Here is a 24,869-nt window from a genome sequence, read left to right as displayed (position 1 = left end):
AGTGTCGAAATAACCTAGTTGAACGTTTGTAAGACATCATGTGCTTCAATAGGCCTACAACGTTAATTCCAACATGAGAAAGTGTTTTCTCATGACTTCCTTGCCGCCTGGGAGCGTTTTAGATCATTGCTTCCAACCTCAATGCAGAGGAAGAAGAGAAATTGTTGAGAGTGCTGAGAGAGCACAAAACAGCAATTGGGTGGAGTATTGCAGATATCAAGGGAATCAGTCCCGCGAGGTGTATGCACAGGATATTGTTGGAGGTGTATGCCTCTAGGACTTTACCACTAGACCTCATATCCAATGTCATGGTGCAATTTCTGAAACCTTTAATTCCTATTGATGAATGCATTCGCATATTCACCTATGGCATAGCATGAAATGCATGATTCCCCAAATGTACAAACTAGTGCATGGCGTCTACCCTAGTTTGGTACCCTAAATGCAACCTAGGCATGGCATCTACCTAAGAACGCAGCAAGGTCCATTAACACACAAATGAGATTATGAATGCAAATAAAACCCTAAGGCATGGCGTCTACCTTAGGTGCATTAGTATTGAATTCACACAATTAGAATTCAGCCAATTACTAAATCCTAAGTTGTTTATCACTTGTATTAGGGGCTGTTTGGTTGTCCTCACCCTAAATTGATTAAATTCTAGATGCAATAACCCTAGGTGATCAATCAAGGATTATAAACACATAGAGAACAATGATAAAAGTGAAATCAAAATCATCAAATCCATGGAATTAAATAAACAGCAACTACATCACCAATCCATTGAATATTCGGCCTAGGGCTGAATCCTAGGCCCTAGAAAACGTGATTAGTTCATGCTAGAAAACAAGAACAGCCACGAAATCATGTTTTTCATCTAACAATTACAAGAAAAGAAAAGAAGAAGAGAAAACACCCCAAAGGAGAGCTCACGCCTCCAGCAGCCTCTCTCCCTCTATTTTCTAATTTTTTCAAGTGTCTGCACCTCTAAAATGATAGAAAGAGATGTATATATAAGGGTGTGCAGCAGCTAGGGTTTTGGGAAGGAAGGATGTGCGGCCAGCTAGGGTTTCCAAGCTAGGAAGATGCGGCATGGGCTTGGCTTCTTGGGCTTAAGTGACTTGCGCAAGGCCCTAGGGTTTCCCTCTCTTGCGCATGGTGTAGCTGACCCCTATGGGCTTGCATGTAGCTGATTTCCTCCCCTAATGGGCCTCCAATAAATCAGGAATTAAAATGAAATAAATCAGGTTATATCAAATCTGATTTTTAGAGCCCAATTAGGAAAGGAAAGCCTTGCAAGGTGCGGCCAGCCCTTTTCTTCTAGCAACCACGCCACTTCCTATGTGGTTTGGGCTGGGCTTCCATTTCTTCATGCTCTTGGACCCTCTCTTGATCTTGGGTTTCCCTTTAAACAGCACATATTCTTTTAAGCTCAAAATGGGCTGATTTGCATCCATTTAATTCCTATGGGCTTTCCACCTACAAAAGAGAAAAACACAAATAAATAACATAAAATATAGGGACTAAGTACTAAATACATGAAGATAGAGGGCCTAAAATGCAAACATTTAAGGACCCAACATTGAACGGCCAAGATGTAAATCCTATATATCGAATTGTTGGTTGTCTGGTCTTAACAGGTACATGGGCTCGGGAAATCTCATTTCCGATGCCGTTATGCTGCCGGATTTGGTATCCGAGCAATGACACCGTAAAGGGTATTCCGGTCTTTTACGTAAATAAATTGTGAGTGAAACGTATCGGACTTTTAATGTAAAGTACCGTTAATAAATTGTCGATTTGTGTGATTTGAATGCTTTATGTTAGAGGAAGCTAAGTATAGGATTTAGACCATGAGAAGGAATTGATGAGGATTAAGACTAAAGGATTAAGGGGGAATTACAGGATGCTATGATGATAATTGCTGAACTAGAGAAGAAATGTTTATTGTTGAGATATATGAATGAGGATTAAGTAATTATTATACAATAGACTGATGTGACTAGGAATGACAAACAAGTAAGGGGTCGTGAGTATGAATCAATTTCGGGAAGGCTTCGATATAGCTCGGAGTAGACAGTGAGTGGACTTGGTTTTATAAACGTTTTTATGAAGTTTCATGATTTAAATTCTTAATTGTTGCCTTGAGCTTTGTTTGGATTTGTTGAATGGTGAATTTGATTTTGATATTAAAAGGTTTATGGTTTTGGAATGATTGTTTTCTAATTTAATCTATTGAGATTTATGTTTATGCGGAAGATAATATCTTAAATTTGGTTTTAGCGTCAACCATCGAGAGTTTTCATTTAATTGGATTTATGAGATGAGCATATAAATTTATAATGTTTGGGCTTGAAACTTGATTTCATGGTCTTAAAGAACTATATTATTTTGAGACGATTTATTAATTGCATGATCTGGGGATTTGTGAAAAGCGTAAGAAATCGTTGACTTTATTTATTTACAATAATGGTTTTAGAAAGTGGTAGAGCGATTTTCAATCCCCATATAAGTACCCTCATCCACATGTACAGATACAGATAGGTCTTTGGGACCCATCACGGCACACACATAGGCTTTGGGCCGTGTGCCGGGATGTCTCGCCCTTTGGGGGTAGTCTATGTGCACGTACGGTATTGTGGCTTATTGTACGACGGCGATTCGACGGTACAAGGGCCACCATATGTCCACTTGTATGACGGCGATTCGACGGTACAAGGGACACCATAAGTCCACTCGCATGACGGCGTTGCGACGGTGCGGGTGGAAGGGCAATCTACGTGCACGTATGACATTTTGGATTATTGTACGACGACGATTCGACGGTACAAGGGCCACTGTATGTCCACTTGTATGACGGCGATTCGACGGTACAAGGGACACCGTAAGTCCACTCGCATGACGGCGTTGCGACGGTGCGAGTGGAAGGTTATGTAGACGGTCCACTTGGTGCGACGGTCTCGTACGGTACCAATGTGGAGCCTGTCAATTGGGTGCTTATATGGCCAAAGTTTTTACTAAAAACTTTATTAGATAAAAATATTTTAGTTATTTCTATCAGTTCAAGACTCAAAAGGGGTTTTAGCCAGAAAGCTTATAAGATACAACATTTCTATTACGTATCATTATTTTATTTATGTTTAAAATGAATTTCAAGGTTGAAGTTGTTATATAAGACCTTATTTGAATTATGTTGATGATGTAAGGTTTTTGTTAAGACGTGAAAGAGTTTATTACAAGAATATTTGATATATTTCTTTCTTTTGATTATTGGTTCAAATGTATTTTAAAACTGGGGAATTTTAAAGAGTGACGTGAAGTTTTTGAGCTACACGTGGTTGTAAAAGGATTTTCTGAAAAAGAAAGTATATTTTTTTGTTTTCGTTTCCATAAATCTGTTCACTCACTGAGTTATCTTACATTTTCCTATTTTTGTCTAAATTTTTCCCCGGTGTTACAGATCGCTGAGGTTGGGCCGTACCACGTCGAGGCAGGACCTTCAGATCTTCGGCGTCAATTCCCTCAAGTTGAGGAGTTAACTTTATAGTGTAATAGAAATTTAGTTATGCTTTGAAATTCTTGTGCTTTGGTGAATGAGAATTTATTGTCTTGGTGTGGTAGAGGTGGCTGAAAGACTTAGAAGTGCTTTTAACAGGTTTTATAAATTTTGGGTTAGTCCATTTTCAGGGGAGGTTCTGCCAAATTTTCGGTAGGATTTTCCTTGATTTTGGATTCCCACAGGGCCTCTCCGGGTTTCAGGGCGAAATCCGGGGGCGGTCCTGTCATAGGGCCCAATCATCCTTTCATGTAATTCAAGTCTTCTAGAATTTTCTAGAACCTTTGACTTGTTGACTTTGACTTTGACCACTTCTTCTTGTCCACCAAGGAATCCTTGTAGAAGTAGAATCCCTATCTCACTTGGATTTCACATTTACCATTTTGCCCATCATGATTCCTATCTTCATTAGGACACAATTTCCTATCCGGATTAGGTTTCCTAGTTCAATTAGAATTTCTCATTTTTGGCCTCGGATTTTCGTGATTCTTCTTATTGAAGCTCGATCTTTCCTTGTGAGACTAGAAATCCTAGTTTGACTGAGATTCAGCTTTTCCTGGTTTGATTAGGATTTCTCCTTTTTTCCTAGTTTGACTAGGATTTCTCCTATTTTCCTAGTTTGACTAGGAAACGTCCTAAAACGGCTCTTTTGGCTCCTTTTCTCTTCTTTGCTCATTTTATCCTATAAAAGCAAAAACAAACTAACAAAACACAAAATACCGAGTTCTCGCACTCTATGTTAGGGAATTAGTATCATAAAATAGTGTAAAATGACCACTCAAAACACCCCCAAACTTAGATTTTGCTAGCCTTCGAGCAAAAAGAATAAAGAAAAGACTCAATACAGACTCAAAACATCCCAACACATGAATTCATGAGTACAGCCATCAATAGCATAGTCAAGCAAGGTACATATAGAATTTATTCTTCAACTTCTAATAATGCCCCGATTAACATACCTCACTCCTTCATTGAACATATAGGTCATCCTTAACACAAACTCAAGTGTTAGACAAACAAGACTAAATCAATATATTCATTATAGCATCAACTCCAATTCTCATAATGACATACCCTCAATAATAAAGCGCTCAGAGATTGTGTTGACATGTGCACTTAAGTATATGTGAGAGATAATATGTAACAAATACAAAAAGCTCACATATTAATCATGAAATAAAGGCACATTGAAACAAAAGCACTGATCTCAAGAAAATGAATTAAAATACTTGGAATAGAATCAATAACCATAGGCTTCCCTTTCATCTAAACTCCACATAATGAACCACAATTCTCCCAAGATCAAGTAGGGCTTTCATAAGGGTTGTAATAGAGGCTTAGGTTAGGATATGGTATTGAAACGAAATGGATAACAAAGGGTTTCAGACTATGGGTTTGCACAGAGAAAACAATGGAGGTATTCCTTGCATAAATTGCATTCATAGCTCGAATTTGAACACCTTTCTACTTCAATCTTTTGAAATCATCCCTTTTTCTTTTTCTTTTCCTTTTTTATTTTTTTAAGGGTATGACATACACACTTTAAGCACAATTCATTTCTTTTGTATCAAGCTATGCATAGACATTTCTTTTCAACCTCCCAATTCACCAACTCCATTCAAATCCATAGGTAAGGTAAACGGGTAAAGGGGTGAAACTCCCCCAAACTTAGGGTTTGGTATAGGGGTAAACAAAGAAAAGGTCATTAGGCTCAAGATGATTGACTAGGGTTATAACACAAGGTAGGTTTTAGGCTATGAGTTAAAAACAAACAAGATCTAATATCATTTCCTAATATTCATGTAGTTATACCCATGCTTTGCATAGAATAAGAAAGAAGTTCTAGTTCATTGATTCACAATTGTATTCCAAGTACTTAATCAAAAGAAGGAGTAATGAGATCACAACGTCTTTATATGACAAGAAAAGATTAGAGTAATATTAACACTCAAAAATTGAAGTACATGGCTTAAAAGCTCACTTAGGTCATACAAGTCTACTCTATCTAGTATATGCATCTCTAGTCATGCAAATCATCACTTAAATTCATGAAAACAAGGCCCAAGTTTATAGAGTTGTAAAGCATGTTATGAAGCAATACTAGAAAAAAGAGAATACACACTATATACTCAAAGCTACACATGCTTCCTGACAGCTATACACACTCATATCAATACGTTAGGGAGTCTAAAAGAAAGAACAAAATAGTTTAAAAAAAAATGTCGCACAACTTCCAAAGACTCAATTTCATCACTAAGGTGTAATGAATCTTTGGACAAATTGCATTTTGATACGGGATTTAATTCCCCAAGTTAAAAAACAAAAATAAAAACCTAAGAACTAACGACGAACACACAAAAAAAAAAAAATTGCTTTTGCATTCCCCACTCCCAAACTTAAATGAAACATAGTCCTCAATGTTTAAATGAATGACAAATGCAATGCACAATGAAGCGAAAAGAGGAAGGGAAAATAAGAAAGCTACATAAATGAGCAAAGAGAGGATGAAAAATGTACCATGGTTGGTGTGAAAATGGCTTGCCCACACGTATGTATCGAATCACCTCCTCTTCTTCTTCCATCCCTTGGGTTGCCTCCCAAGAAGCGCTAAGTTTCATGTTTTCAGCCAGACCTAGTCTTGTACTAGAAATCAAACTTTTCTTGGTTCAGCTCAAAATCAAGTTCAAGGAAAGGCTTCACACGATGACCATTGACCTTAAATATGTTCCCAGTTTTTGGATTCTTGATTTCAACTGTTCTATAAGGAAACACTCTAATCACCTAAAAGGGTCCATCCATCGAGAATGCAACTTGCCTGGGAAGAGACGTAATCTTGTGTCATATAATAACACCTTCCCTCCAATGATGAATTCCCGTGGCCGTAACTTCTTATCATGATATCTCTTGGTCCTTTCCTTGTACAACTTAGCGTTCTCGTATGCAAAATGTCGTATTTCCTCCAGCTCTAAGTTGCAACTTCCTTCGATCACCAGCTATGTTTATATCAAAATTGAATTTCTTAATCGCCCAATATGTCTTATGCTCAAGCTTAACTGGTAAATGACAAGCTTTCCCATAGATTAATTGAAATGAGGACATTCCAATGGATGTCTTGTAAGCAGTGCGATAAGCCTATAATGCATCATTAAGCTTAGTAGACCAATCCTTCCTATTAGCAAACACAGTTATTTCCAAAATGAACTTGATCTTATGATTAAAAATTTTCACTTGCCTACTCGTTTGTGGTTGATATGGAGTAGCCACTTTATGTTTGATCCCATATTTCTTCATCAATGCTTTAAACAACTTATTGCAAAACTGAGATCCTCCATCACTAATGATTGCCCTTGGGGTATCGAATAGTGCAAAGATGTTGATCTTAAGGAAATTGCGGACCACTCGTGCATCATTAATCCTACAAGCACCAGCTTCCACCCATTTAGACACATAATCAACCCCCACCAGAATGTACTCGAATCCAAAAGAAGAAGAGAATGGTCCTATGAAATCTATGCCCCAAACATCAAATATCTCGACTTCCAACATATAGTTCAGTGGCATTTGATCACGAGAAGAAATGTTTCCCATCTTCTGACATCTATTGCACGTGAGGTAAAACTGATGACAGTCATGAAAAATAGTGGGCCAAAATAAACCTGCTTGAAGACAAACTCTTTGGAATGACACATCTTTTTCCCCCTCCATGGCCTCCACACTCTTTGGAATGACACATCTCAATGATATTCTTTTGCTCCACTTCCAGCACACATCGTCTTATCAATTGGTCAGCCCCATATTTGAACAAGTAGGGATCATCTCACACATACTGTCTTGCATCATGCAAGAACTTCTTCCTTTGGTAATGTGTCAAATCATTAAGCATCACTCTGCTTGCTAGATAATTCGCTATGTCAGCATACCATAGAGTAGTTAAGATAGCAAGAAGTTGAATGATTCTCGTAATGGTAATGTGTCCTCTTCAGCTTGTTCCTCATTGACAAGTCTAGTCAAATGGTCTGCCACCACATTTTCACAATCTTTCTTATCTTTGATCTCAATATCAAATTCTTGTAGCAACATAGTCCATCTAATCAATCTTGGCTTTGCATCTTTCTTATTCAGCAAATACTTGAGAGCGGCATGATCTGTGTAGATGGTGATCTTAGACTCAACAAATAACTTCTAAATTTCTCCAAAGCAAAGATCACAGTAAGCAACTCCTTCTCAGTAGTAGAGTAATTCTGTTGAGCTTCATTTAGAGTCCTACTTGCATAGTAAATCACATGTGGCAGCTTCTCTACTCTTTACCCCAAAACAGCTCCAATAGCATAGTCACTCGCATCACACATGAGCTCAAAAGGCAAATTCCAATCGGGTGGCATAATGATCAAAGCGGAGGTGAGTAGCTTTTTCAATTTGTTAAATGCAACCAAGCAATCTTCATCAAATTCGAAATTCACCTCTTTTTGCAATAAAGTGCACAAAGGCCTTGAAATCTTAGAAAAATCCTTAATGAACCTCCTCCTATAAAACCCAGCATGGCCTAGAAAACTCCTTATTTCTTTAACACTTGATGGAGGTGGCAATCTTTGTATCACGTCAATCTTGGCCTTATCCACTTGTATACCTTCCTTAGAAATTACATGACCCAGAACTATCCCTTGTTGTACCATAAAATGGCATTTTTCCCAATTAAGCACTAAATTGGCTTCTTAACATCTTTTCAAAACAAGAGATAGATTATCCAAGCATGCATCAAAAGAAGAACCAAAAATAGAGAAATCATCCATAAATACCTCAATGATTCATTCCACCATGTTAGAGAAAATAGACATCGTGCATCTCTAAAATGTTGCGGGTGCATTACACAATCCAAACGGCATCCTTTAAGCAAACATATTAAACGGACATGTGAATGTGGTCTTCTCTTGATCCTCGAGTGCAATAGCAATCTGATTGTACCCACTATAACCATCCAAAAAGCAATAGTAACTATGGCCAGCCAATCTTTCTAACATCTGGTCAATGAATGGTAGAGGAAAATGATCCTTTCTTGTCACGATGTTAAGCTTTCGATAATCAATACAAACACACCAACCGGTTTGTGTCCTTTCATAGTAATACCAGTTTTCTTTGACACCACTTGAACACGACTAACCCACTTTGAATCACTAATAGGATAAATAATACTAACATCCAATAATTTGATTACCTCATGTTGAAGCGTAAAAAAAAAAAAAATGAGAAATGAAAGATTTCAAAATTCAAAAAAAAAAGGGATAAGACTATCTCACCTGTTTATCTCTTGTAGATATTAAAGACCTAAAAAAAAGAAATGAGATAAATGTGTGTAAAAAAAATAAAGCAGATAAATGTATTGATAAGTAATCTTTTCAAAATTCAAAATAAAGATTATTATCAGCATTTCAAATTTAGGTGGATGATTTTTATCTCTTAAGCTTCTCATGTTGCCTATAAAAAGAGGTGGAGAGCTAGAAAGAGGGCATTCAGAAAATAACAAAAGTACCGAAAGGCTGAAGAGAAGAGAGGACAGGAAGGAGAGAATTTTTGGCAATCCAAAGAGGAGTTACTGTAAGACCGTTGCCGTTCAATCTCAAGGTAGTGGCCCCACGACAGTGTTCTTTCTTTTAAGATGGGGGTTCTGGTCTGAACCCCTATAAAAAATGATCTCATCTCAAGATGGGGGTTCTGGCCTGAACCCCCCATAAATTCCTTTCATTTCAAGATGGGGGTTCTGATCTGAACCCCCCATAAAAATGTTTTCATCTCAAGATGGGGGTTCTGGCCTGAACCCCCCATAAATTCCTTTCATTTCAAGATGGGGGTTCTGATCTGAACCCCCCCCATAAATGATGTCGCCTCAAGATGAGAATTCTGTTCTGAACTTCTTCACAAAAAATTTTTCCTTTCTCTTTAGAGGGTTCTGACACTGAACCCTCATAAATTAATCTCACTTTCAACAAAAGAAAATATCGAAGTGAGAACCAAAACTTACCTGCAAACAAAGAAATAAGGAAAAGAGAGTTAGTAAGGTCATACGCCCGCAAAATACATAAGAAAAGAAAATGGGCTCGCTTGCTATACCTGTAGATTGTTTGATTGAAGGTATGTGAGGAAAGGTTGTCTGTGAAAAATAAAAGGTTGCAACTTGGAGATAAATGAGGGGACCTTTTTTCTGACGCCAAGGCTTTTGATTTTGTCAAACACCTGCAAGAAGAATTAAATTGGTGTAGCTTCAGTGGGCTAGAAAGAGCTTTAAGTGAGAGGATTGATCAAGTTGCAAGTTTAATTGATGGTTCACGTTGGTGACTTATGGCATAAAGTGAAAAAGTAGAAGTTGAAGGAAGCATCAAAGTTTGACCACCTCTTGGACTTGTTGAAAGCCTTGTTATCTTGTTTCAATGGTTTGCTGCAAACAAAAGGAGAAATATCTTGGAATGAGACAAAATAAACATAAAGGAAAAATGTTTCACTTTCCTCTGCAGCAAAGCAAAAAAAAAAAGTATGTAACATAGGCCTCTAAACCTCTTTCACTTGAAACTTCAAAAGAACAAAAGATAGCTGACATCGACATCGGTCCTTTTCCTGCAAGAAAATAATGAGAGTTAGTCTTGTGTTTTGTCAAAGGAAAGAAAAATAAAATAAAAAGGACTGCAGCTAACCAAACAAAAGAGAAAATATGTGAAAGAAAAAAAAAGGAATCAGACCTTTGAAAAAGGTAAAAGGAAGGAGAAAGATATTTGTTTTGCTTTTGAGAGCTCCACGTAACAAATTGACTGGAGATTTCTTTGGCTGTTATAAGGCTTGCCAAGTTAATCTAATTGTTGTGGGTGGCAATAAAAGGAAAAGGACACGGACAATTTTTCTTACCCCAGAGCCTCACAAAAGAACCTTGCAGATGTGCAATGGCTCTGTCCACTGTGAACCCGCAGCAAGCTTTATCTTTTTCTCCTTGGGAATTTTCTGCAAATAAAAAAAGATGTCGGCTGTTGTTTTCAAGAAGTAAGAGGAAGTCGGTTGTTGTTTTCAAGAAGTAAGAGGAAGTATGAAAAAATGTGATAAAAAGAGAGGTCGCATACTCTTTTTTTTCTCTGGGAGTTCTCTACAAAACACAATTGAAGGAGGCGTGAATTGTGCAAAGGTTCATGGCTTTCATTTATAGCCGCCGCTTCAAGCCTGGCAGGTTCAACTATGACTTCTTTTCCCAATTTCAGTGGGACTGGAAGTATTGATGGTTGCTTACTCTTCCAATCTAGAAGTCCATGGAGGCAATGAAACTTATGTGCGCTGGGTTTCAATTCAAATTGGCCAAAGTTTGGATAAATGGGCTGACAAGATCGTTAAGGCAGCAGAAGAAGAAAACTAATTTGCAAATCGGGCCTTATTGGATGGGTTCGCAAAATTTCTACCCATCTTAGTATTCTACAAGCCCAAAATTTTAAGTGACCTCAACTAATCTAAATTAATTACTTACACTTACAGTGATTAATTTAATTTATTGGGTCAAGTTCACGTACCCAGATGTAAAAAAAATCTTAAGTCTTCTTTTGGTACAAAACCAATCAAGCTAAATTATAAAGTTATTCCTCTTTCAAAAATTCAAATCCTAAACCCCAAAATTCAAAAAGCTAAAAAAAATGGTACAAAACCACCTCTCAAATTGGTACAAAACCAACCCTCCAAAATGGCATAAAGCCAACCAAGTCAAAACAAAAAAAACCCCAAATAAAATCTCTCAAATCTGTGAACTACGTCCGGTTTGATCCCACAATGGGTACGTAGGCAATGTGAATTAAATTCGCATACAACCGCGGTCAAATCAAATTTCTATTACTCCAAATTTCTTTGAAATTAATTCTCACACAAAGTTACCGAATTAATTTCGCAATTTCTCAAATTTCATTGTGTGAACTACGTGTGGTTTGATCCTGTTGTGGGTACGTAGGCAATCTAAAATACGGGTGCAACCGCAATCGCAAATAAATTCCATTTCAATAGGTCTTCTATCTATTGGAAATCTAAACACTCACAAAGTGATCCGTTGGTTTCATTGCATTTGGAATCAAAGGGTGTTCCCTTGAGTCAAGGGACTATAATTAAGAGATGTACTCCATCTTGAATGGGTCGTACCCAAAATAATAAAAACCCTTATTCCATAAATGAATTTGGGTGAAATTATGTTGGGTAATATTTATTATTTATTTTAAAATTTTGTTCAACATAATTTTTGGCACGCCCGGTGGGACCCATTCTCCCTTTTATCTCCAAAGTGATGAAACTAATCTTTCGTGATGTTTTGACTCTCAGGACTCTTTTCAAAACACACGAAGAGAAACAAATGGCACCTCAAATCACTGTCTACTTCCATGCTCTTCCTGAAGCTCAGTCTGTCGAAGGACGAAAGAGAAAGGCAGGATATAGAAAGTCATTTGTGCTCAGTCAAACCCCGCTCTCAAGCTGCATCCCGAGAGCCAATGGATTCAAGGCTACCACAACTGGAGTAAGGGTGGCAAGGAGCCAGTTGAAGAAGGTTCCCTCTAAGAACGCTCTCCGCAATGCAAGAAAGAGGGCCGCAAGAGCCCAAAGGAAGAGAGAGGCCCAAGCCCAGTCAATCGAGGCCATACTGGCTTCGATTGCCTTTAAAGCCCCGAGGGTAGAAGTTCCTAAAGTCGCTAAGCCTTTGAACAAGGCACCGGTTCCCCCTTACATCATGGTCGGATCAGTGCCTGTCTATCTACCCATCACAGAGTCAGTGATGGTCACCTCCGTTGAAGAGGAAGACGAGGCTCCTATTAGCCCCAAAACCCAAAACTCCGAGTCCACTCAATCTTCGTTTCAGACCTCTGACGAATCAACAACGGAACCCATTGGCTTCGAAAAAGAAGGGGTTGTTGCAAGTCTCCACCAGAAAGATCAAGGTTCAGAATTCTCTGTTTCGACAAAGGGGGTCGGTAAGTGTATTGACATTGCATTCCCAAAGAAACAAAGAACATCCAGAGTGCACAAGAGAGCGTTCTCTGATGACGAAGTTTGGAAGCAAACGAGTCAGTTGCATGGAGCAATCTCTAAATCCCTCACGCAGTTGGGGGAACCTCCCAAACTCCAACTTGGGTCTTCTTCCTTTACAGGCCCTATCACTCGGTCGAAAGCTCGTGCTTTGGCAGAAAACCCACAAGAATTGGCCGCCGACATTTCCACTAGGCTAGAAGAGCCGAGACATTCTGTTAGAAGACAAGAACAGTCTGACAAGCTGGAGAAGTCACAACATGCAGTTGACGGACTTATTCATAAAGGGATAACTAAGCTCATGACCATATTTGATGAGCCACTTCGACATCAGTTGTTCCTTATTCAAGACACAACACCTCAACTCCAACAGTTGGGCATGCCTATGGATGAGGATTCCGAAGGAATGCAGGTGATGATGACCGGCGCCTCAAACATTGAGGAGCAAAATCAACAATTGTTGAGGAGGCTCGCCGAAGTAGAAGCTGAAATGAATGCCATGAGTGCACGACAAGAGGCTGAATTAAAAGCTATGAGAGAACGGCAAGAAGAAGAAGTCTTACGACTCGCAGCAGAATTGGTCGCTAAAGCCAATTTAAAACAAAAAAACGCCCTTGAAAATGAAGAGTTGAAAAGACGAGAAGAAGAAAAAAGATGGGAAGAAGAGAAAAAGAAAGCGGAGGAAAAGAAAGTAATGGAGAAGGAAGGCTTCTCAGGCGGGATAACTCCACTAGAAATCCAAGCGATGATAGCCAAAGGGATCCAGGATTTCCAGAAGTCATTAACTCAACCTGTGCTCGGGTATCGAAAGCCGTATCCCGACTATTTTGATACTATACCTTTTCCCAAGACTTATCGTCAGCCAAATTTCGATAAGTTCGACGGAATAAATATCACTCCTCACGAGCATCTAGCTCATTTTTATTCGGCTTGTGGCGAAACTTCCCAGTCTGATGCCTTATTGGTTAGGCAGTTCGTTCAGTCTCTTAGTGGCTCGGCTTTTACATGGTACACTCAGTTAGAACCGGGATCAGTTAAAACTTGGGATGACATGCAAAAGGCATTCCTCGCCCAGTTTGTCAATTCAAAGAAAAAAGTTACAATTACTGATCTGGCCGAGACTAAACAAAAAGATAATGAGGGGGTAAATGACTTCATTACCAGATGGAGAGGCCTTAATTTGCAGTGTCCAGAGAAGTTCTCCGAGTTGGGACTAGTACAAATGTGTATGAACAATCTCTCACCAGATGTTGCAACATTTGTGTCAACCGCAGAGCCTCAGACGTTTAATGCTCTAGTATCCATAGCATGTAACGTCGAGAAACAAATTGCTCGCCAAAAAGCTAAGACCTCAACTCCGAAAATACAATTTGGAGAAAAGAAGACCGATAACAAAAAGTCGAATACGAAGAAGGAGTCAATGTCTACCTTTGTCAAGACAGATAAGGGAAATGATAAAGGCAATGCTAAAGAGCCTCCGAGAAGATTGACTCTTAAGGAGAGAAAAGAAGTCAAGTATTCTTTCGACGTCGATGATGTCGAAGAATTGTTTGACAATCTCCATGAAGCAGGTCTCATCAAACTTCCCGAGCCTAAGCGGCCAGCTGAAGTTAACAGAACCAATGATCCTAAATATTGTCGGTTCCATCGAATTGTTAGTCATCCTTTAAAGGACTGTTACGTTTTCAAGGACAAGGTCCAGGAAATGATTAACAACAATCAGATAGCGCTCGATTCTCCCAAGAAGGCAGATACAAATATGGTGGAAGTTGAGCCCATTCTGAAAGCTGAACCTATCCCAACTGTCCTATTGCCAAAAGGTGCAGTGTCTGTAGAATTCAAGGTTGACAATGAGGTCACGGTAGTACAAGCCTACCCTGACATGCCGAAGTCAGGAAATCCTAATATCCCGACCTTATACGAACTTATGACAGCACCAAGTCTTGATGTTTGGGAGGATTCATCAACATCATCGGATGAGTCTATAGAGGGATGGAAGACTTTCAGCCGTAGGGTTAAAACAATGCCCAAAATTCCCTCATCAGGAATCCCCACTCACCCTGGTATAAAATTTCGGGGTAGACCATCTTTAAAGAATAAGAAAAAGAAGAGAAGAGCACAAAAGAAAGTTCAGGCCCCTCAAGAGGAGGAGTACGAACAACCACCAAGGGTGCCAATCACCCTTACAGAATTCTTGCCAGCTGAATTCTTCTCAAGTGATTCTGAGGAAGAAGAGGACGAAGTTGTGCAATGCTGTGTAACCTTTGTTGACGATGAGGGTGAGAAAGAAGTTGGTGAAATCACCTTGCGTTCTGGTCAACGCATTCCCTCTGCTGACAAAAATAAAGACAAAGAAGTGGTTGACCCATCCTCTAAAGAGGACAAGACCAACACTAAGAAGGTTCTCATGCCGTCCCAAAAAGAAAGCACTTCGGATGAAGTCCCATTGTTTACTTTAGTGGCAAATGAACCTAAAAGGGACAAAGCAAAGATGCTGGTCAAGGATACTCAAAAGCCGCATAAGACCAAATATGATATTCTGGCCCATTTGAAGCGCATCCCAGCTCTTTTGAGTGTTTATGACGCTTTACGAATGTCGAGCGAGCTTCGAGAGGCGCTCATTATGGCATTAACCAGTCCAGAATCTTATAAGGAAAGTATGGAGACAGCAGAATCAGCAGTTGTGACACAAAAAGCCTGCACTTGTTGTCTATCCAAAATCACGTTTGATGACAGTGATCGATTACTCGGGTTTCAAGATCATAACCGACCCTTGTATGTTTCAGGCCAAATTGGAGACACGCCGGTTAAGAGAATCATGCTTGATTGTGGTTCCGCCGTAAGCATTATCTCATTAAAGACACTCCGGTGCTTGGGGATGGAACCTCGACAATTATCTCCCTCAACAATGACAATCCAAGGGTTTAACCAAGAAGGACAGAGAGTCATGGGTACCATTGGATTACAATGTAAGATTGGGGAGTTAATCTCAAGAGTTTTCTTCTATGTGATTGATGCCAAGACGTCCTACAATGCCTTGCTTGGGCGGCCGTGGCTCCATACATATGGGGTTGTGCCTTCTACACTACATCAGTGCTTCAAGTTTGTGTTGGACGGAAGAGTCAAAAAAGTTGTTGCTGACACTGACCCGTTCGAATTTGAGGAAGTCAACTATTCTGATGCAAAGTGGTATAAGTCGCCCGGTTTTGTTATTGTATCACAAGATGACGAAACCACTAAAAGCATAGGCTTTAAAACAGAGTTGGAAAAGCAGAAGGTCGAAGCGTTGAAACAATCTAAACAGATTCGCATTAAGCTTACAGGCAAGTACAGAAAAGATGCCAAAGTTAACGAGCAAAAGACTTCAGATTCGGAAGTATCTAAAGCATCAAAGTCAGCTCAGATTGGAGAAACACTTCACCAAACCAGTTCTTTGGCTAGCAAAAGTTCAAGCAACCTCAACTCGAAGTCAGAAGTGGTTTTCAAATATTCTCTAAAGGCTAAAAAAGAACCCGGTCAGAAGGCATTATCTCCAGTAGAAGATACAATGACATCATTAATGACGAGCTACACTCGGCCTTTACGGAAAATTGATCAGTCAATCCCAGGGAGCAGCTTAGTCATTTCTGTCCAGAAAAGGGGAGACTACAGTAAAAGGGTGGTTTCCTACAAGAATGCAACTACAATGCCTACACCATTCCCACTAAAGATAAGAATCGAAAGGCGTAAAGCCAGGAAAGAAACGACTCATCTCACAGTGCAACATGAAAATGGCATATTCAAAGCATCTTTCCCTGAACAAGAACCGGAAAGCTTCGAGCCATGTACTCTTACAGACCACGAAAAGAACATGTTCCGAGAGGTTCAATCAGATGTGGTTCCTCGTTCCTCAGTCTTTCAGCGGTTGGGAAAAGTTGAAGCTAGACCTCGCAAATCAGTCTTTCAGCGTCTTGAAAACCCAAATTCATCACACACTTCAGTTTTTCAACGACTTGGGATGACTTCAACAAAAAAATCTCAAAAAAGCAAATGGAAATTGAATAAGAAGAGAAAATTTAGAATAATAGTCAATGATGCCGAGAGACAAGAAGAAACAAATTATTCTGCCGAAGCCAATTGTGTTTCCATTGATGAGGAGGAACCTACAAAAGACCAAGGAATCGCCAGCGGTGAAAGAACAGAAGAATTCATTGATATTGCCCAGCCAGCTCCATCTCAAATTGAGGACGGAGGTCAAGCCACTATTGATGAGCTTCAAGAAATTAATCTTGGAACAGCCGACGAACCAAAACCTATCTTCGTTAGCGCGCTGTTGACTCAAGAGGAACTACAGGCTTATGAATGTGTCCTACAACAATATCAGGATGTATTTGCATGGGGATATCAAGACATGCCTGGTTTAGATCCAAAAGTCGCGGTTCACAAGTTGAATGTATCAAATCAATGTCGTTATGTGCAGCAAGCTCGACGCCGGTTCCGCCCAGAGCTGGCAATCCAAATTGAAGCAGAAATCGACAAATTAAAAGATGTTGGTTTCATTCGAGAGGTCCAGTACCCTACGTGGCTTGCCAGTGTTGTTCCAGTCAAGAAAAAGAATGGTCAAATACGAGTCTGCATTGATTTCAGAGATCTCAATGAAGCATGCCCAAAAGATGAATTCCCACTCCCTATTACCGAACTCTTGGTGGATGCTACAACCGGATTCGGAGCATTGTCCTTTATGGATGGTTTTTCGGGCTACAATCAAATTAAAATGGCGCCCGAAGACGAGGAGCTTACAGCATTTCGCACTCCTAAAGGAGTATTTTGCTATACTGTAATGCCTTTTGGTTTAAAAAATGCAGGAGCAACTTACCAGAGAGCCATGACTGTCATCTTCGACGATATGCTTCATAACACTATTGAGTGCTACGTCGACGATCTAGTTGTCAAGACTAAAAAAAGGGAACATCATCTGAACGATTTAAAAAGGGTGTTTGACAGACTCCGAAAGCATCAACTCAAAATGAACCCCTTAAAATGTGCATTCGGGGTTACGTCTGGAAAGTTCCTTGGTTTCGTCGTTAGATATCGAGGAATTGAAATTGATCCCGCTAAGATCAAGGCGATCCAAGAAATGCCTCCCCCGCGCAACTTGAGGGAATTACGAGGACTACAAGGAAGGCTAGCCTATATACGAAGGTTCATTTCAAACCTTTCTGGGAGATGCCAACCTTTTTCAAGGCTCATGAAGAAGGACGTACCATTCACTTGGGATGAAGCATGTCAAAATGGTTTTAACAGCATTAAAGAATATTTGTTGAGACCTCCAGTGTTAATGGCGCCAATTAAAGGGAGACCCCTAATCCTATATATTGCTGCATTGGAGCGTTCCCTGGGGGCATTGCTCGCTCAAAACAATGATGAAGGGAAGGAGAATGCTCTTTACTACTTAAGCAGAACACTCGTGGGGGCAGAAAATAATTATACCCCTATTGAAAAGGTATGTTTGGCCTTAGTGTTTCCAGTACAGAAGCTACGACACTATCTTCTCTCTCACAGTGTCACCCTGATCTCAAGAGCAGATCCCCTCAAATATTTAATGTCAAAGCCAGTACAGTCAGGGCGCCTAGCAAAATGGTCTCTGCTGTTGTCGGAATTTGAGATCAAGTTCGTGCCTCAGAAAGCCATAAAAGGGCAGGCGCTTGCAGATTTCTTAGCCGCACATCCTGTTCCAGATAATATGGAACTACCTGAAGATTTACCAGATGAGGAGGTCTTTACAACAGAGGCTTCTCCATGGAGACTCTATTTTGACGGGTCATCCACGAAAAGAGGGGCGGGGGCAGGTATAGTGTTCATCACACCATCAGGGGGCTTGATCCCGTATTCGTTCTCCATTCTAGCCATATGTTCAAATAATGTGGCAGAATATGAGGCGCTCATCATTGGCCTCGAAGTTGCTATAGAAATGCAAATTGACTGTCTTCAAGCATTTGGTGATTCACAGCTTATTGTTAAACAGCTAAATGGCCAATATGAAGTCAAAAGTGATGCATTACTTCCGTACTACCAGAGAGCGAAGTATCTAATGTCACAATTCCAAGACATTTGCATTAGCCATATCCCAAGGTCCGAAAATGATAAGGCTGATGCGTTGTCTAAATTGGCAGCGTCTTTGACATTTCCTGATGAAAGAGATATACAAATTACCGTTGGGGAGCGTCGACTATTACCCTCAGCATTGGAACGTATTGAAGAAATTAATGAAGCCAATAATGTGACTGTATCTGAGGGTGAGGAAGAAGCAGATTGGCGTCAGCCTATTGTAGAATACCTTCGGCAGGGAAGACTACCGACCGACTCAAAGAGAAGGGTTGATGTAAGGCGAAGAGCCACCCGATACATCTATCAAAATGACACTTTATACAGGAGATCCTTCGACGGGGTACTCTTGAGGTGCCTATCTAAAAATGAAGCGGCCCGTGCTCTTTCTGAAACTCATGCTGGAACTTGTGGTGCTCATCAAGCTGGTCCAAAACTCGCAGCCCAGTTAAAAAGGTTGGGATACTATTGGCCGACAATAGTACAAGATGCAATAAAGTTCGCAACCACCTGTAAGGCATGCCAACTCCACGCAGACTTCATACATCAGCCTCCACAACCTCTCCATCCGACAATGTTGTCATGGCCTTTCGAAACTTGGGGACTAGATGTTGTCGGTATCATAAGGCCTAAATCTTCTCGATTGCATCAGTATATTTTGGCTGGGACAGATTATTTCTCCAAATGGGCAGAAGCGATTCCTCTTAAGGAAGTTAAAGCAGAAGATGTTGCAGATTTTATCAAGAACCACATAATTTATCGTTTCGGGGTGCCATCAAAAATAATTTCGGACAACGCCACCTATTTCAGGTGTAAAGCTTTGGTCAAGCTATGTGGGAAGTACAATATCCAACATTCATTCTCCGCAAGTTATAACCCATCGTCAAATGGTCAAGCAGAAGCTTTTAACAAAGTACTCTGTAATATTCTGAAGAAAATGATGTCTGGAAATAAAAGAGATTGGCATGAACGTCTCCCTGAAGCATTATGGGCTTATAGGACAACCGTTCGTACATCGACTGGATGCACTCCGTTCAATTTAGTTTACGGTTCAGAAGCGGTCTTACCTTTAGAGGTCCAACTACCGTCCTTGAGGGTGGCCATTCAATTGACGGACCCGGAAGAAAATGTAAAGGTCAGATTAGCAGAGCTAGAAGCACTTGACGAGAAAAGACTGAGGGTCCAACAGAAACTTGAAGTCTATCAAGCCCAAGTGGCAGGCGCCTATAACAAGAAAGTAAGATTCAGATCTTTCTCAGTGGGAGACTTGGTTTTAACTGTCCGAAGACCAGTTGTTATTACCAGAAAGGCCCATGGAAAATTTCAATCAAAATGGGAAGGACCCTACGTTGTTTCTAAGGTCTTTTCCAAAGGGGCCTATGAGTTGTCCGATGCTGATGGAGATCGCATTTACTCTTGTGTAAATGGCAAGTTTCTCAAGAAGTTTTACATTTGAGCCCGTTGGATTGAAAACCCGAAAGGGCGGTCCAAGCAAAAATTAGGGCCAAAAAAAAAATGGCTCGCTAGATTGAAAACCCGAAAGGGCAATCTAGGCAAAAGTTAGAGCAAGCCCGTTGGATTGAAAACCCGAAAGGGCGGTCCAAGCAAAAGTTAGGGCAAAAAAAAAAAAAAAAAAAAAAAAAAAAAAAAAAAAACTCTGAACTACGGTTGGCTTGATCCCTCAAAAGGGGTACGTAGGCAGTCTAGTCCCAAAAGGCTAGGTGCAGCCGCCCAAAACTCAAAATTTTCCTTCTCCTTAAATTTAAGGGGTGAACTACGTTTGGCTTGATCCCTTAACAGGGTACGTAGGCAATTTGGTTTCAAAAGGCCGAATGCAGTCATAAAATCTCAAAATAAAATTATTAGCATACACTACAATTCATAAATATGGAATAAATTCTCTTTATTCAAATATTTTGTTGGATAAATAAGAGAGTAGTGTTGACAGGGCTAAATAAACCTAATCTAAGGCACTCAGTAGAGCTGAACCCAAGTCCTAAAGCAAAAAGTGAAGTCGAGAGCAAATCCTACATATCAGAAAATTAAAAGAGTCCCTAGTTTGTTTTGCAACAGAAGGAGATCACAGAGCCTATTAATTCTTGGAGTTTTTCTTCTTGAAGTTTCTTGTAGGCTTTGGCCTTTTCAAAAGCTCGAAATCTTCTCTCCTCTACGTCGACCCGGGCTTGGAGAAGCTTTTTGTCAAGTTCCCTCTGTTCATCAAGAGACTCCTTCAAGTGTTCTATCTGCTTATTAAGGAAACACCTTTGAGCCTGCTGGTGTTTTCTCAATCTCTGGAGTCGTTTTTCTGCCTCAATGGTCTCAGACTCCTCAATGACTAGATCGTCAAGCCTCTGAGATAGCCCTGTCAATTGTGTGTCAAGTGCCTCCTGGAAAGACAAACACTCCTCATGACAAATGGTCAAGTCTCGAATGAGGGCAGTGTCAATATCAAATTGCGAATCCGTAAGTTTAGAAAGTTCATCAGCTTTCCTAAAAATCTCATCAGCAACTCGTAAAAGCCATTCTACCTCAGTGATACCAGCTCTATATTTAGTGGTAAAAAATTGCAAGTTGTCGAGCGAATCATGAACGGCTGCATGTTGGGCTAATAACTCTTCTGATGTCTGCGAAAATGACAGTCTGTCAAGGATGTTTTGTATCTCACTGGCTATAAATGACTTTCTAAAACCAAGTACCACATCACCGAAGATGCACTCAACGGAGGCTCTTATTCCCTCCGAAACCAACAAGGGTTCAGGTGGAGGGTTATCATGCACAGTGTTGGTCGCATGATTCTCAAGCAAGGGCCCTGTTACCATAACCGCAAGATTATCCCTGGCATGTGGAAAGCTGGGTGCCACATCTGATAAGATTTCTTCATCCAAAATATTTTCCTGACTATAAGATCTGATCTTCTCTATATTATTGATCTGCTCAAAAATAGTCCCCTCTGGAGAATCACCTAAGGATTCAGATGAAACACTGTTGTGTGAGATTGTGGTGTCATCATAGGCGTTAAATCTTTCTTCCTGAGCTGGTGTCGAGTCCATGTTATGACTACCGCACGGAGAATGAGGTTGGGAAGCTTTCTCACGAATCCTCTTACGTTTCCCAGTGGAGGTATGAGAGCCCTCGTCATGACGAGGGGTGAAGGGTCGTGTCCTAGCCTCGTAAAGCTTGTCTTCCTCAAAACATGCAGAAATTGCCTTTCTTTTCAGTGCGTCAAGTTCCTGTTTCTTTTTTACGGTAGAATCTCGGTCTTTATTTAAGACCTCAAAGATATTCCCCACAGATAGTTTCAAGTACGGTGCACAAGATTTCATCCACCATCTACAATACCACCACGTGCATTGCCCAATACGAACGGAGCGAGGTATGTAAAATCGTGTCATGGTATTGTTCCTCTGAAGCAAATATTGGGCCTTGGCCATGTCTTCAAGGCTGCATTGCTCCCTTAAAGGAAAATGGAAGCGAAGATTGTTCGAAGGAATGCTTTGGTCAAAACCAAACTGGCGGGCAAATCTGTTCGGATAATAAGGTTCCAACCACAGATAACTGCCCACTCTTATAGGCAATACTGCAAAGCGTGTGCTGATAAGCATTTCAAAATGACCTGTAGATAATCGGCCATCGTCCATGAAAGACTCGTCCTTTTTCGCATTAAAGCTGATAGGGCGGTAGTTTACTTCCTCATGGGTTTTGAAAATAACTCTAGCACTATCCATACTCATAGCTTTGCCCTTTACACCGGCATATCTGGCTAAGCGTGGGTAACAATCAGGAAATTTGCTGTCAGCAAAACGTGTATACAAGTTGGGAAAGTATTCGCCCAGCCACCCAATTAGGTAATGTACTGGTAAGCAAGCTCCAGATTTACCAGGACCTCTGGGTTCAGTAGCAATTTGCCCAAGACCATGATAAATGTAGCCTAAAACTGTCGGTGCAAGAGAAATTTTGACCCCTCGTGCCATTAAACAAGCCATGTAGAAGGTCTCGGGTCTCATTTTTGATCTCTTGGAAGGTAGAACGAATCTGCTAAGCCAAAACGCAAGAAAAGCAGCAAGGGCACCTTCCTTTGAGACATTCAACGGCATTCCTTGACGCCTTTTGTGTGGTACACGATGAAAATGTGATACCCACTGATGCCAGTATACAAAATTCCACTTGTGATGGATACATAATTCAGAATGGATCCTTAAAAGCTCTGCAAGCGTTGAAGGATAACGCCCCCCAGGTACAAGTTCTTGGTTCTCGGGAATGAATTCCTCATAAGGTTTGCCCAGAATCGGTAGACCACCAATAATCTTCAAATCATACAGAGATATGCTCATCTCACCAGCTGCGTGATGGAGGGTATTAGATAAAGGGCCCCATAGCTCGCAAAATGCCCTCCAGATATTTATGCACTGGTAGTAAGAATAGCGGGAGACACCTACAGCGCCAAATATATCTGCCTTGTGTAATTGATCCCCAAATATATTCAAGACTTGTGCAGTCCACTCAGAGGTGTACTTGTCGTAAGTAGCCCGGCCTTCGCAGTTGAGACTTTGATCCCAATCTTTCTTGTCTTTCAGCATCCTATATAGAGCAGGATAAAATTCCTCTCTGACAGGGACATCACAATCACCATCAGGCTTGTTGTTTACTTTCATCAAAGTGCGAGCTTCGAAGTAAGGTCCGTATGCTTGGCAAAGTTTGATGACTTTCTCTTTGTCTGTGTCATGAGGTTGAAATGTCAGAACCCCAGAATTCAATCTATCAGTTGAGTATAGGACTACAGAGTCGTTAGAGGCTGTGGTGGTAAGATTGATAGAATTCAAGGATGAAGATCTCCTATACTCGGGACTATTGGCAAGTATCATCCCATGTTGGTCAAAGATTTGTTCCATGGAAATTTGACCGCGTGTGTCCATTGCCTGAAATAATAGAAGTAGCAAAAATGAAGCAAAGTCTATCAAGCATCGTATGTACAAGGATGTTTCACACACAATGCTTGAGGGGGCAACTGTTGAAGCGTAAAAAAAAAAAAATGAGAAATGAAAGATTTCAAAATTCAAAAAAAAAAGGGATAAGACTATCTCACCTGTTTATCTCTTGTAGATATTAAAGACCTAAAAAAAAGAAATGAGATAAATGTGTGTAAAAAAAATAAAGCAGATAAATGTATTGATAAGTAATCTTTTCAAAATTCAAAATAAAGATTATTATCAGCATTTCAAATTTAGGTGGATGATTTTTATCTCTTAAGCTTCTCATGTTGCCTATAAAAAGAGGTGGAGAGCTAGAAAGAGGGCATTCAGAAAATAACAAAAGTACCGAAAGGCTGAAGAGAAGAGAGGACAGGAAGGAGAGAATTTTTGGCAATCCAAAGAGGAGTTACTGTAAGACCGTTGCCGTTCAATCTCAAGGTAGTGGCCCCACGACAGTGTTCTTTCTTTTAAGATGGGGGTTCTGGTCTGAACCCCTATAAAAAATGATCTCATCTCAAGATGGGGGTTCTGGCCTGAACCCCCCATAAATTCCTTTCATTTCAAGATGGGGGTTCTGATCTGAACCCCCCATAAAAATGTTTTCATCTCAAGATGGGGGTTCTGGCCTGAACCCCCCATAAATTCCTTTCATTTCAAGATGGGGGTTCTGATCTGAACCCCCCCCATAAATGATGTCGCCTCAAGATGAGAATTCTGTTCTGAACTTCTTCACAAAAAATTTTTCCTTTCTCTTTAGAGGGTTCTGACACTGAACCCTCATAAATTAATCTCACTTTCAACAAAAGAAAATATCGAAGTGAGAACCAAAACTTACCTGCAAACAAAGAAATAAGGAAAAGAGAGTTAGTAAGGTCATACGCCCGCAAAATACATAAGAAAAGAAAATGGGCTCGCTTGCTATACCTGTAGATTGTTTGATTGAAGGTATGTGAGGAAAGGTTGTCTGTGAAAAATAAAAGGTTGCAACTTGGAGATAAATGAGGGGACCTTTTTTCTGACGCCAAGGCTTTTGATTTTGTCAAACACCTGCAAGAAGAATTAAATTGGTGTAGCTTCAGTGGGCTAGAAAGAGCTTTAAGTGAGAGGATTGATCAAGTTGCAAGTTTAATTGATGGTTCACGTTGGTGACTTATGGCATAAAGTGAAAAAGTAGAAGTTGAAGGAAGCATCAAAGTTTGACCACCTCTTGGACTTGTTGAAAGCCTTGTTAT

General features: G+C 40.2%; 1 protein-coding gene across 1 annotated transcript; it reads right to left on the bottom strand.

Annotated features, from left to right (window-relative positions):
* Positions 1–20,721: 20,721 nt before the first annotated feature.
* LOC147299485 (uncharacterized) lies at positions 20,722–22,998 on the bottom strand. The gene has a single exon (XM_086230920.1). The coding sequence runs from the start codon at positions 22,996–22,998 to the stop codon at positions 20,722–20,724; it is 2,277 nt and encodes a 758-aa protein (XP_086087046.1).
* Between the last annotated feature and the right edge of the window lie 1,871 nt (positions 22,999–24,869).

The sequence above is a fragment of the Dryas octopetala genome, chromosome 1, assembly GCF_963921425.1.
Source record: "Dryas octopetala chromosome 1, drDryOcto1.1, whole genome shotgun sequence".
NCBI classification, from domain to species: Eukaryota; Viridiplantae; Streptophyta; class Magnoliopsida; order Rosales; family Rosaceae; genus Dryas; species Dryas octopetala.
The sequence above is the reverse complement of the archived record's forward strand: the minus strand, read 5'-3'. Positions and strand labels throughout refer to the sequence as shown.

Excerpts from the sequence above, each read along its gene's own strand:
- LOC147299485 (XM_086230920.1), bottom strand. The coding sequence starts at position 22,998 with ATGAGCATATCTCTGTATGATTTGAAGATTATTGGTGGTCTACCGATT.